The 15,260-nt window shown below is 32.5% G+C and overlaps 2 protein-coding genes across 2 annotated transcripts; one reads left to right on the top strand and one right to left on the bottom strand.

Annotated features, from left to right (window-relative positions):
- The first annotated feature begins 7,560 nt into the window (after positions 1 to 7,560).
- LOC123699075 (elastin-like) lies at positions 7,561 to 8,824 on the top strand. The gene is made up of 3 exons (XM_045645940.1): positions 7,561 to 7,654; positions 7,735 to 7,777; positions 7,853 to 8,824. The coding sequence occupies exons 1-3, from the start codon at positions 7,640 to 7,642 to the stop codon at positions 8,665 to 8,667; spliced, it is 873 nt and encodes a 290-aa protein (XP_045501896.1). The 5' UTR covers positions 7,561 to 7,639; the 3' UTR covers positions 8,668 to 8,824.
- A 3,395-nt stretch (positions 8,825 to 12,219) lies between these two features.
- On the bottom strand, positions 12,220 to 13,377 carry LOC123699085 (uncharacterized protein MAL13P1.336-like). Its single transcript, XM_045645953.1, has 2 exons — positions 13,239 to 13,377; positions 12,220 to 12,740 (listed from the first exon to the last, which is right to left on the bottom strand). Exons 1-2 carry the CDS (start codon positions 13,251 to 13,253, stop codon positions 12,399 to 12,401), a joined length of 357 nt encoding a protein of 118 aa, XP_045501909.1. The 5' UTR covers positions 13,254 to 13,377; the 3' UTR covers positions 12,220 to 12,398.
- Between the last annotated feature and the right edge of the window lie 1,883 nt (positions 13,378 to 15,260).

Here is a 15,260-nt window from a genome sequence, read left to right as displayed (position 1 = left end):
CCTAGGATATAATATAAAGTAGCAATCTATTTAACTACTTAAGTATAAAATTATTCTCTATTTATTTTCTATTTTTTGGATCTCACAATAGGTCATGGGTTAAGCTACTATTAAGTATTCTGTGTCATAGCTAAACAGTATTTTATACCTTTAAGAGATAAGGGTGCCCTAGCAGAACATCTTAAAGTATTTAAAAAAATTAACCTGGCTATTAAGACTATAATAGTAAAACTGCTATTTTGATAATAGAGTAAAATACGATGTTACCCTTTTCTAATAATGAGTTACATTTAGGTGTACCTACTTATTGAAGTATAGAATACATTGACAAAAATACTACCTGTAGGTACTAGAAATGTATATGTAATAGATGTTCTGCTTAATTTCATTAGTAGAGTAAGTAAGGCAGTACTTGGCAGTAATATAATTTCTTTTTTGTAGCATTTCTAAAAATATAATGGTTGCTCAAATGGAGAAAAAAACTAGAATGTTTAGTAAATAACATTGAATTGGTTTATATACACGTGTTTATTACAAGGTCTTTAACCTTTTTATCGTCTAATGTCTATGTATTATTATTATTATCTGTACTACCATATATGATACCTATATACAAATAAATTAGCATAATCTGTTTGTTTGGATAGATAATAACGGATTTTTACTATATACATGTATCTTATTATGTCCCTATATTATTGTATATTGTCTTGTCGTCAACGTCATGCAAAAAAAAAAATATTTTTGTTACCTAATGTTTACAGTTTGATATCTAATAATACTATTATATTTTTTCCGGCTCATTTCGAAATCGACTAGACTGTTTTTTTTACGGAACTTTTATAAAAATATACGTCAGAAACTCTTTGAATATATAAAATGAACTTTCATTTTTAGCCCTCAACCAAAAAGAAAGGCTGTTTTGAAACTTTTGCATTTATATTTTTTTTTATCAAAAGTGTTATTTATTGAGTTCATTCTTAGTTGTGTTTGATGGTTATTGAAAAAGAACTCTAATCAAGCTAATGTCGAGATCCCGGCTGATTTTCTTTAATTTCACTAGTATTTTACATAGTTCATTAATTGGGACTTAATTTTTTGATTTACATAGTGTGTAGAAATAAGGTATCGCGGACAAGGGACAAGGGACAAGGGCGGATCCAGCTTTAGTGCCAGGGGGGGGTCACATAGTCGTAGTCGAGTTACAAAAGCTATATTTTGATAAATTTAATTGATACGTAGATAGTAGTTAGATTTAAAAAAAAACAGCCAAGTGCGAGTCGGATTCGCGCACCATGAGTTCCGTACAAACATTTTTTTATGTTTTAACTTTAAATTTATGCTTTTTGCAATTTTTCCTTTTGTAAGTGCTATAAGACGTAACCTTCTAAATTATTTATAAAATTTCAAGATTCTGTGTTCACGGGAAGTACCCTGTAGGTTTTGATTCCTGGCGACACTTGCAAATGTCGAAATTTGCGATAATTTGTAGCATAAACGGCTGTATCTTTCGATTGCGTTGGGTAATAAGTTTGATTTTGTCACAGCTTGAAGGGACTTGATATAAATTTCAGTGTGGAGGTATCCACGCGTTCAAGTTCCTGAGAAAAAGGATCTTGACAGACTGACAAACTTTAAAGTTAATAAAGATTTTTGTCATATATATTATGTTATTATTATTTTTTTTTTGTTATTATTCCTCTATCTGTGCTATAAGATGTTGCTTCGTACCGAATTTCAAGATTGTGAATTCACAGGAAGTACCCTGTAGGTTTTGAATTTACCTTGCGAATGTCGAAATTTGCGAAAATTGTCAGCATTTAACGGCTGTATCTTCTGTTTGCGTTGACGACGTTGCGAGAAATTTGATTTTAATACAGCTTAGCTATTATAGACTTGAGTATTTCATGTGAATATCAATTAAATACATGTAAGCGTTCATGAGTAAAGAGTTTGTAAGTTTAAAATTATTAAAAATATTTTTGTTCATAATGTTATTAAAAAATTTATGTTTTTCGTAATTACTCCTATATCTGTGTTATAAGATGTTACTTTGTATCAAATTTCAAGAGTCTGTGTTCATGGGAAGCACCCTGTAGGTTTTGATTTCCTTGCGAATGTCGAAATTTGCGATAATTTTCAGCATTTATGGCTGTAGGTATCTTTTGATTGCGTTGGCTTATAAGTTTTATTTTTTTTACAACATCAAGGGACTGAAGATTTAAGTATACGATATAAATTTCAGCTTGATACGCGTTCTTGAGAAAAAGGAAAAATTCCTATAATAACTTTAAGGCCTGAATCGGGTAGAATTCCCTTTAAATACCGAAAATTAATTCTAGTTATAACCGTTTTTCTTCTTAGATTCTTAATGTACATATCTAAAAAAACTGTAAGTATATTAATGTTTCGAATATGATAAAGGGCATGGTTGTTTTAATTTGTTTATTTTACAATCAGGTTTTTTTTGCAAAAAAATCATGAACTGAGGTCGATTTTCGGACTTTAAACCAAAACGCTAAGTCAATATAACGTCAATTATTGTAGTGGTTTTACAGTGTGTTTATGAAATTGAAACACAGGGCATGGTTGTTTTAAATTTTGATTCCATAGCAATTAAAACCGCATAGGTATTCTGAAACTCGCAACTAATTGCAAGGGAATCAAAACCTACAAGGTAAGTACTTCTCGTGAAAACAGAATCTTGAAATTTGGTTAAAGGCAACGTCTAATAGCACAGATAAAGAAAAAATTGCTAAAAGCAAAATTAAACGATACGACATAATAAAAAAATAGGTAAGTTTATTCGGAGCCCTCTGTGCGCGAGTCCGACTCACACTTGGCCGTATTTTTGTCCTAATTTTTTGTATTTTTTATTGTTATTTACCATATAAATTGACCTGATTTAGAAACTTTAGCCTTGTTTCGTTTAAAAAAAAATTTTGCTATTTTATATCTTATCTACGAACTGGGATAGGTATATGTTGATATTTGAGGTTTTGTGAGAAAAGTGTGCCTAACAGCAAAAGTTGTAAAAAATATTTGAATTACCTACAACTTTACCTGCATTTAACTTTATTCCGCAGTTGTAGTTTTTTTTGAAAATCGAGAAACCCTGTTTTTTGTCCTTAAATCCCAACCCCAGATCGACCGTAAATAACTTTTCGTCAAATTTTTGTTACATTCTCTTCCGTTTGTAATTGATTTCATTGTTCTAGACTTTTATGTTTCAAAAGTTAATAAAAACAATATGTTGAACAATATTACTTTGTTAAATTAAAAAGTTAATATTTAATTAGTGGTCCACTTAGGTCGTGGACCTAGCCCAGGGGGGGTCATGACCCCATGACCCCCCCCCTGGATCCGCGCTTGACAAGGGATCGCGGGGTCTGGAAGAAAGTACTGGACCAGGCGAGGGCCCACTCGCGGCTGTAGAGCCTCAGATAGGATAGGATAGGATAGGATATAAATAAGATAGGTATATTAAATTATCATTCGTAATACATATTATGATCTTTTTTAAAAAGTGAATGAAGGCGTGTCTGTCTCATACCTACTAAGAAACATAATAACGTTATCAAACAATCTAACTAGTTTCTTGGAATTATCATTTTGTACATGAAAATGAATACATTTGTTGTATTTGATTTACGAACAGATTTACATCTTATTAATTAATTTGTCCTGCTGATACAGATAAAAAGAGATTCAAAAATAAATATTTAGCGTAGTTACTTAGGTATCTATTTTTTTTTTGAAAAAATAATTTAGCGTGGGAATAACTTTCCATTATATGACGTATTTACTATTTATAGAAATTAGTATTTATTGTAAAGTAGTATGTCATAATATTTGCTCCGGCTTCACCTGGGTTATCCCGACATAAAAAAATTGACATTTAACTCGTTAAAAAGTTGGCTTTCTAATAGAAAATAAAATTTAAAATCGATGGAATAGTTTTCTGTAAATTATTCTTCAAATTTAAAAATTTGGGCGCGAGAACGTGGAACAAGGGACCTCGTCTTTGCTAGCGAAGACGGTGTACTTTTCTTTTTAGGTGTTAATAGACCAGGGGGGTTAGACAAGTGGCTTTAGTTTAGTGTAACGTGTGATAGAATAGATTATGAATGAGATTGACATAAGGTGTAGATAAATGTATCGACAGCTTACGTCAATCTCATACATTCATAATCTATTCTATCAAACGTTACGCTAATAGAAAGCCACTTGTCTAGGGGGGCTGTCCAGTTTGCATTTGCTTTTGCAGTCTCATCGTTGAAGTCGACCAAGACGTGTCTACTGTCTAGGTCCACTGAAAGCGGCTAGGCGGATCGCAGTATATAAATAGTCGGTAGTCAACTGCACAGTTGGTAGTGGGAGCTACATGACTAGCTACGGCTCTTTCCTGTGGGTTCTCAAACATAATTAACTTATATTTAGTAAAATGAAATAGGTACCTATACCTACAATATAGGTCGTGGGTCTGCATTAAAAAAAAACTTTCCTTGAACTGAAAAATTAACATTTGCAAAGTACTTAAATATTTTTTTATTTTTTTATTTCTTTATTTATATCAGGCAGCATTGCCCATATATTGTTAGTAGTACTTATTCTAGTGTTAGTAAAACTACATATATTTATTTTTAGATTTTAGAGTTATTAGCCATTTTTTATTGATAAAATTATGTACATTATTGAGAACTTTTACAATACTATTATCATTTTTATTAATTCTATCCCAAATTGAAAAAAAATTTTTCCTTAATATAGCATAAAAATCATCTACTCTGTATAATACAAACATATGAGATGCACTACAATTATGCACTACAAATATGAATGAATTGGAAATTTAAGAAACATACCGACACATTTATTCGATGAGGCAATGTAAAATCAATGAATACAAGTAATAATTTACCTGTACAGAGGCGATAAAAATTTTAATAATTTATAATAAGCACCTTCTTAAACATTCTTAGCAAATCTTTTCAACAGCTTGTTTGCTTTTTATTCTCATAGGTATGTTTATCTGTAGGTGTTGATCGTATTTTTTGTGCAATTAACATAACAAATAGATATAGAACGAAAGAACGTTTTTATTATAACTGTTCATTCAAATTATTAGAAAATTAATTGTCCAATGGCTAGTATGTCTTTATATAGTATTTGCTATTCCATAATATTTGCTGCGCATGTTGTAACATCACCACTGCTCGAACGGTGAAGGAAAACATCGTGAGGAAACCGACATGTCGAAGAATTAAAAAGTTCGACGACATGTGTCATCCGCCAACACGCACTTGGCCAGCGTGGTGGATTATGGCCTGAACCCTCATAGGAGGCCCGTGTCCCAGCAGTGGGAACGTATATGGGCTGATGATGATGATGATGATGATGATTCCATAATAATAATACCAAGATACAAATAAAAATGTAGAAGCCAAATTTTCTTTACTATAATTTGCTATTAAGTAAATACATGCTAAATATAACAGATTTAATGCTGTAAGTATAATAAGCCGTTATAAATAGTATGACGTCACATATTATATATCTTGTGAATGCATTGTGATGTTTGTTTACATACATGAAATTTTATTTTTATTTTTGCAATAATATTAAATGCAATCAATAATTTCGTTTTTATAATAATTATTCCAGTCATTTGATATTTAGTTTAATTGCGTGATCGTAGTAGGTGATAACTTCAAGTTGTATCATGTTATACACTCATCAATCAACCGTTAATTAAATTATCACGAAAAACGTAACCAATAAATAATATAAAATTATATTGTTTTATAACTTCAACAAATTGATATGAGTCAATATAGAGCGCTGATAGAGCAATAAATTAACATAGCGTTTCCTATGAGGATACAGGTTCGATATTTTCAAATTGTTATTTTTTTATTTATTATTTCACGCATGGCTACACTTTTTATATTCTGAATGAGCAAATTAACGTTCGTATTACCCAAGCTAATTGGAGTTGCGAATAGCAATGACACGCGATTGTATTTTTCCTTTTTACCGTACAGACTGGGTAGACACTTTGACATGCGGTTTTTCATTTAATAAGCGGTCAGGTAGCTGCTTACATAAAATCCTTATAAGATTCATGAATAACTTCAATCGGGCGTGAAGTTATAAACGGGTTCTGATTTCTTTTAGCAATTATGTTTTGACCGTGGCTTTGTTCATTTAATTGTTCTTATGCGACACTTTTAAATATTGATCAAGGTCTTTCTGAAAGGGATTTTTTGGTCATGAATTTGAATATAATATGTAGATCTACACTAATATTTTAAAGAGGAAGGATTTGTTTGATTGTTTGTTTTGAATTGAATAGGCTTCGAAACTAATGGACCGATTTCAAAAAATATTTTACCATTAGATTCCTACATCATCCTTGATGAACATAGGCTACATTTTATGATGTGTTTTATATCCCGGCAGGGGCCGGATCTTCTCTTAGTTGTGATAATGATAATTTCCGATAAAATAAGTAAAATATTTGAGCCACATATAAGAAACATTTAGTTAAGAGGATCATAAGAGAACTCATATGATATATGTAGAGCAGTACTCTATCTTTAGTATCTCATCTATGATTATAATGTATGGAAGAGAAAGCATTATTATGATTAACCTATACTTTTGTGCTAAGCATATAGCATGCTGCATCTATTATTCTAACTTTACACAGATTTTTTTTTACCATAAAATGAACATTTCAATTACTCTTACTTTCTCCTGGTAATCTACATGCCTAATCAATTAACTAATATGTTATGAATAACGCCTATAGCTTCATGAATGGATGAGATAGATATCAATTAAGATTCAGATATTAACAAAGTCGATTATTTCATTCATAATTTATAGTCAACGGATCTTGTTCTAATTTTTCATAGAAATGTTTTTTTTGTTGTTATGTATTTAAATTTGTCTACTGTTACATTTTTACATTAAAAATTAGGCCTTTCTTATAAATTTTGAAAAAGTTAGTTAAGTGAGATGTACCTAATTAAATTATTTTTTAATGGAATCATGTGAATAGTAATAGCTCAGGAACTCCAAACAATCGAATGCTTGATGCACCGTTAAGTTCCTACATTGTAAATTGTGGATCATCGTATAATACTATGTAATTATTCGCATTGACAGCTATTGCGTTATTTCTCTTATTTTCATAACAATTAACGCTCCTGTAAATACATAATCATCTCGTTAACCTTGTCATTATATTTGAGGATATTTGCTAAGGGCTCTTTCCGTTCCTGAATCCCACGTTCGTGCACAGTTCACCAACAAGATCGCGTTTTTTCAACGAATACGCGTAAGCAATTTTAATATTTATGAAATTGCGATAAGACCTGATTTTGACTATTTCCAATTGCGTAAAGCGCTTACGAGGGTTGTGGACCGTAGCTGTTCTTGCATACCGGTCCGCAATTGGTTTTTACATGAACAAATAATATTATTCAAATAGGGCGTTTATTAGAATTGTTAATTCGATGTTAATTCTAATTCGGTGCAGTATAAAAATGCAGGTAACTTTTCGGAAGGCATCATTACAACAACACAGCTTGTTCTAGTGTGTTCGCAGCAAACCAACAAACCAAACTTAGCCATGTCTCGACTTACGGTAAGAGGGGCATGACAATTACAGGACATTTTGATAAATTATAAATTTTAACTGTTAAAAACTTATGGTTTCCATTGCAGATTCTCTTTGTCTTCGCAGTGGCGTATGAAGTACTAGGAGAAGGTTAGATAGTAACATGATACGATATAATTGTATTGGCTATCAGAGCATCAGATGATAATATGTTAAATGTTTCAGCTGCGACGAAAGGGAAGCCTGCTGCGGACTCACACACTGCCCAAACCGGATACTACTCTCCAGTGATCGTGTCGGCTCCCATCCACGGAGGCTATGGAGCCGGTCTCGGAGGGGCTGGTCTCGGCGGTTACGGTGGAGCTGGGCTAGGAGGCGCCGGCCTTGGATTAGGTGCCGGTTCGGCCGCACCACTCAACAACGCCGGCGCAGTCAGTGCCGCACAATTAAGCGCCATTCAAAACGCCCAGGCCGTCCAAGCCGCTCAGATCGGAAACGCAGCCGCCGCCGGAATCCAGAGCGCCCGTGTCACCGAAGTCGCCGCCAGAGCCGGACAAGCCAACGCCATCCAGAACGCCCAAGCATTGGACGCCGCTCGCATCGCCAACGTACAGAGAGCGCAGGCCGCCGCCTTAGAGAACGCCAGAGCCGCGGAAGCCGCGAGACGCGCCGCCGCCGCCAGTGCCTTGGAACTGTCCCGTGCCATCGAAGCTGAACGCGTCGCCAACGCCGCCCGTGTCCAGGCCGTAGCGATCGCCAACACCCGTGCTATGGAAGCCGCTCGTATTGCCAACGCTGCCAGGTCCCAAGCCGCCGCCGTCGCCGCTAGCGCTGCCCAAGCTCAAGCCGTCGCCGACTCGGTAGCCAGGAACGTTCAGGACGGTGGCCTCCTCTTGGGAAGCAGCGCTGGTGGTCTCGGCGGATACGGTGGTGCTGGCGCTGTAGTGGCTGCCGCTCCCGCCATCGCCTACGGCGGCTACGCCGGACACGGTGGCTACGTCGGCAACGGTGGCTACGGATACAACAGCTACGGTCACTAAACGAACCATACTACAGTGATTAGACACCCAATGTCATAGATAGAAAATTTTAATTTCTACATCCATTTCGTCAACCCTTATAGAAATGGTTAGCGGCAGATTATCATAAGGACTGTGTAAATATAATCTAAATAAACTGCATCGAAATTGTTTTAAATTTTGTTTTTATTTGTCTTCTGAGTGTTATTATTAAATTTTGTATTTTTATTGGTTTGTCTCATTGAAGAGAACATAAACACAAAACACCACACAAGATATACATTAACTACTCATTCATAATATAAAAATAAGTGGCATAATTCTTAGCTTGCTATAATATAAAATAAAAATTATAACATGAGGCGGTTCAATAACAGCACTATACTAACTACATAATATTATGTATAAAGTTACATGATCTCAAAGCCAAAGAAACAATGAAAATAAATTTGTTATATTATATGGATTGATGAACATTTTTCATATTAACGTAATCAACATTTAGTTTTCCTCGTCTAAATGCATGGTGTCTTTTAAAAATAATATGATATACATACACTATTTAACTCTATTGAAAATATTTATTACTAGCTTTCCACCCGCGGCATCGCCCGCGCAGTCAAAGAAAAACCCGCATAGTTCCCTTTCCCGTGGGATTTCAGGGATAAAACCATCCTATGTCCTTTCTCGGGTATCAGAATATCTCTATACCCAATTTCATGCAAATTGTTTCAGTAGTTAAGGCGTGATTGAGTAACAGACAGACAGAGTTACTTTCGCATTTATAATATTAGTATGGATTACTTATAAAATACATATTATAAGATATAGTAGATAGATGCAGTCATTTATACATGGAAAGTTAAAATTAGATTTTAACAATCAAACTGAGGTAGGGAGAGTTGATAATTTTTTTTATTCAAGGCTTAGGGATGATTACAGCAATAAATTCTTACGAAATAGGATATTTCTAATAATTTAATAGGAAACAGCAATTAAATATTTCCTTGAGACTCCATATGCAAATATAGGTTTCCCTTGTTTGTTATCCGACAAATTGTTTAGGCGTTGCCCACTTGAAATTTTAGGAAATAAATTATTGTTTATTATTAAATCTGTTTATTTTTAGCTTCTTTTGTTTATTAATTTTAAATCATTGAGATATAAATATGGAGACGACACCGCCTACATCACTTATGTTCCGCTCAACATACGAGGTGAGTGTGTTCGTGGTGAGATAATAATACTACGTATGGAGGACCATCTCAATGTTTTAAATATGATTATTTGAGACATAACATGACGTTAGAAACTGCAAATAATAAAAAAAAATATCTAGTATAACAATATAGACATAAGATTCATTTTTTTACAGTAATACATTATACAATCGTTGTTACAGTTTTTCTAATTTCTCTAGGATTTGTTTGTGGTTCTTTTATTATTTAAAATAACAGATTATAATATATGAAAGTCAACTTATCGATGAGGAAAAATCAAAATCACTAAACTAAAATTTTTTTGAGAGCAATAAGTGACTCTTATGCTATTTTCAGTGGCTCTGATTTCAATTACTTTTTAATTAATCAATTTTCATTGTTTAAATAAATGCCAATATAACTTTCTCACATTTTTTAATTTTAAAAAATATATACTATACATAATATTATATTCTGTTCAATACTTCGATATAATTTGAACATAAATAGTAACAGAAGTAATTATTAATTACTAGGTAATGTCTTTCAAAATAACACATCACTTGTCTCATATTGCGTGCAATTTTAACCGAATTAAAAAACAATCGTAATTAATTAAGAATCGTCAATTATTATCCATTCAATTTCATGAGTACTTAATTAAATTACAGATACATTTTAATTACTGTGAACAAATAGTGTAATTATTATAGAATGGCGTCTTTGAATATATTCTTATGTTTAGTAAATGTAAAGCGGGCTACTCACATACCAGCAGCAAGGGCAATTTTGGAATTGCACCCTTAATTGGCTCCTAAATTGTAATGTGTACAGGGTTAGTTTTCAATGACCGGCCAAATTTTCAGAAATGGTTCAGAATCGATAACATTTTAGATCTAATGAAAAAAAAATTTTTTTTTTTTTAAATTAGATTTCATTCCTGTCCGCCACTAAAAAGCGAACGTGTGGCCATTACAAAAGCACAATTCAGTTCAACAACCTAGATAGGTAGAAGTTAGCACACATATAAATTTGGCGATGCGCGCACGCACACAAGTGCATTGATTCTGGCGCTGTTTACGATTTAGGAAATTCAAGACATTTTCAAAGGAATGCTATTATTTTTATTTTATTTTATTCGACAATAATGTTTCAATTGTACCTTTGGTTTAATATCTAGATCTTAATTTTAAATTTTGGCTGGTCATTGAAAACTAACCCTGTATAGGCAAGCAGGGGCAATGTAGGGAACAGCTGAAATTGCTCTGACCGCCGCGCCGTGCAACTGAGATTGTTCCAATATTGCCCCTGCGGCAGGTACGTGAATAGCCGGCTTTAGGTAGGAATAATACTGGTTCATTTGTTTGCTTATTTTGAAATCTTGAAGTTGTATGTTAAAATTAATACCTTTGTGATAAATTTCAATGTTACATTAGTTATTTGGTGAGAATTATTTGGCTTTGATAATTTATTGTAGGATCTCTAAATAAAATAAACACAGACTGTGACTTTATGTTATAAAAACGCAATGTAAATCAATAAGGAATATTTTAAATCATATTAAAGATCCCTTATTGCACAATACATATTATGTATATATAATACGTGTACCTATGTAAAAAGGGATTTTTACTGGAGGGAATTATAAGTTTAGATATTGCATTTTACTTATAGATCGATCGATCTTTCACACATTATTATCGTCGAATTTTATGAAAAAACTACTTTCGTATTGATAATTTAAAAGAAATATTCTGTTTCGCTACAGAAGGTAGCAGAGCACGTAATAATTTTTAAATTTATTGCCAGAATTCTTCCTGAAAACTTTCATGAATTGTTAACATGTACAGCGTTTAGTTACATTTTGCATATTAACGAAACTCTAAAAAATACTGAATGTAATTATCACGCCTACAGGCAACAGATACTTATCTTCCGTTTTTTGCTGATTTTTTATTACTCATCTATTACAAGCAAGCAGTAAATTTGATGATTTGGAAATAAAAACAGTTTGTGAACACAAATGTCTTATTTTTTAATTTTTAATCTTAACTAGCTTTGCGCCCACGGCTTCGCCCGGTTTGTCTAAAACCTTATACATATACTAAAACCTTATTCTTGAATCACTCTTTCTATTAAAAAAAAACCGCATCAAAATCCGTTGCGTAGTTTTAAAGATGCATACAAAGGGACATAGGGACAGAGAAAGCGACTTTGTTTTATACTATGTAGTGATTGTCTTGAACAGATCCAACATTGCTCTTGAAGTCGATCTCGGCTTGGGTTTGTAGCAAGAAGGTAGAGGCTCGGTAAAACCGTGCCCTTGAACCCCACGTTATTATTTTATTTAGGTAACTCAAGAAAAACTACACGATTATAATATTGCAATATTTATTTGTCTACAATTATTAGCTTACATAATATAATGTACTTAAGTATAGCGAGTCCGTAAACAGCGTAAATGTCATCGTAGATCTTTCAAATTAATCGCAATTAAATATACATAATTATAAAACGTACATCTATATTATTCACAAATTAGTATTTATTGACTTAATTCTTTCCAGCGGTTGTTGGGGTTTCAGGTTTTTCTGGTGTCTTTGGTAAATCTTGCGATTTTGTTGCATTATGGTTATGCTGCTTTGGTGCGTCGCCAGTCGGCTTCATGTTCTGTACGTTGTTCGGATTCATGTGATTCATGTTTGGATTACTCGGATTCATGTGATTCATGTTTGGATTATTTGGATTCATGTGATTCATATTCGGATTCATGTGGTTCATGTTTGGATTCATGTTGTTCATGTCAGGGTTCATGTTATGATTCATATTATTCGGGTTTTCAGAGTTTTCTTCTGTTAGCGCCGCTGATACCAGCATCAAGACGCATGTCAAAACCTATGAAGATTTAAATATTATGTTTACATGTTAATTACTGAGGTGTTTATTTAGATAAATTTACATTATACAAAAGATCTTCTTAAAGAAAAAGGACTTTTATTAATTGTATTAATGAATTGTGTTCTACCTTGGTTCTGCCCTTTGTCTACGAAACTCTAAAAATAGATAGCATAATATGGGAGATTTGCTTATACAGCTAGAAAATAAGGCTATTATTAAATTAATGAAAGATTTTCTTGTCCTTCAAAAAGTGCGGAGTGGCTTTGGTTGTTGACTACGCAAAAACTTAGAATTAAATGTGAAGCACACCTGATGGTTCTATGACGTTACGCCCTATAATAATTATAAAAAAAAAACCACGAGTTAATTCGGCGCCGGCATAACATATCAAATGCACGTTACAAAATGATTGCTTATTAAGATTTAACAAGAGAAAAATCTATTAAAATTTAAATTTAAATATATTGTACTAAAAGTAAATTGAATGAAACTCACCAGGAATCTCGCCATCTTGATGAAGGATTAACTTCCTTATAATTCAATTAAAACATACACATCCTTATATACTCATTGTTACTGTTATCCTTTCATTCAAACACTATTAAAACAATAAAAATCACACGACAATTTGAGCCTCGTTCTATCAATTATTTAATTATTTCTTTGGAAATAAAGAAAATTGTTACAATTACATCTCTTTGTAGATTTCCTTCGAGATAAGAAACGGATGCAATTAATTTATTAATTAGAAATTAAAAGACATTAAAATTATGTTTACCTACATCACATTACAGTGATTTAGATTTGCTTTTATTAATTAGTTTTTAAACTTACATCTTGACACAATCTTTAAGAGGGGTTAGGCGGTCAGCGAAAATTCAGATTTCAGATGTGTGTGTAGTATGGAATCAACGTGCTCGAAACTAAAAATCGTAAGCGCCATTCACATTTTTATCAAAAAGTGAATTAAAATATTTAGTATTTTCTAAATCTAAAACCGTCACGAAATCGACAAGGTAAATACCTATGTATTTGTGATTTTATACGAATTATTATCGTAAAATACGGTTGTAATGAGCATTTATATGATATTTTAGAGGTAAATTCAGGATTTTTTATCGTGCAAAATTTTTCGTGTTTTGGAAACATCCATCCCATCATACATACGTTCTGTAATACATATTAGAAATTTCAGGGCGAAAAAACTTCAATATTTTCAATTATAGCTCATAGATAACAGTCCATTATGCCGTTTTCACCTACTAAGGGCCCTTAACAATATTTCTGTACCACAATAAATCTATCTAATGTATAAGATAGATTTTCTTTACCTTGTTTTATCCTTTTCATACATTGTAACTATTAGGTGGAAAGCTAAAATTAAAGATTTTGAAATAAATAATAAGCCACTAACAAATTAAAACAATTGAAGGGTTTAATGCTTTCAACAGTCTCTAAGTACTTATTACCATTATTCAATTTATCTACGTACTTGCTTTTCGCCCGCGTCTTCGCCCGCGTTTTCAAAGGAAAACCCGCATAGTTCCCGTTCCCGTGGGATTTCCGGGATAGAACCTATCCTATGTGTTAATCCAAGTTACCTTCTCTATGCTGCTAAATTTCATTACAATCGGTTCAGTAGTTTATGCTTGAAAACCATACATACATACATACAAACCTTTCCTCTTTGTATAATATTAGTACCTATTAGTATAGATAATTTATTATTTTATGTTCCAAAATCTACTTGTGTGCTAAGACTCTGTGATGATTAATTTATTAAAGACATATTATTACATATTCACATCGCTTATTCCTTACAATCAGGGTTGCCTGGAAGAGATTGCTCTTGAGCAATAAGGCCGCCTTTTCGTGCATATGTGCTCGTGTGTTATTATTGTATAAAATTGTAGTCTAAGTTTGTTTGCCCTGGTATATATGAATGTCTAATAAAGCACAAATAAATATTTTCTAATCTTTATGTAAGGATATATAAATATTATATTTTCATTGTTTTAAACGACTTAAATTAAATAAAACAACATAATTGTACAGTTTTATATTTTAAACATTTATTATTGAAGGTAGAGTTTACAAATATGTAAGGTTTAAGTCACTGGTAAGAGTTACCTATATCATTATATTTAGGTAATAACAAGCGTATTCACGAAGACATCTGAATATAGCTGGATGTTCTTATTGTTTAGTTTCCACCGCGGGCGTGAGGTCTGTTGTCTGGAAAGATAAAAAAAAAAATAAAAAAATCATACTTAAATATTTTTTTATCTTTTTCTAAAAAAGCTATTGTTGATGGTCGTTTATGTGGTTCGATAGGGTTTTATTGTATTTAATTTTAATAGAATAATATGCATTTTGTGAATGGAAAATATTGAATTACGTGTTCTGTTTTATTTCATGGTAAATTAATTATATCTGCTCATTGTTTAAAAATGTTTCTATTTATATTTCTTTGCAAAAAGCTATAGAGGGAGTGATAATTTCATTATCTTTTGAATG

The sequence above is a fragment of the Colias croceus genome, chromosome 17, assembly GCF_905220415.1.
Source record: "Colias croceus chromosome 17, ilColCroc2.1".
NCBI classification, from domain to species: domain Eukaryota; kingdom Metazoa; phylum Arthropoda; class Insecta; order Lepidoptera; family Pieridae; genus Colias; species Colias croceus.
The sequence above is the reverse complement of the archived record's forward strand: the minus strand, read 5'-3'. Positions and strand labels throughout refer to the sequence as shown.

Coding starts and splice junctions, on each gene's coding strand:
- LOC123699075 (XM_045645940.1), top strand. Junction 7,778..7,852: donor GTATGAAGTACTAGGAGAAG/GTTAGATAGTAA, acceptor TAAATGTTTCAG/CTGCGACGAAAGGGAAGCCT.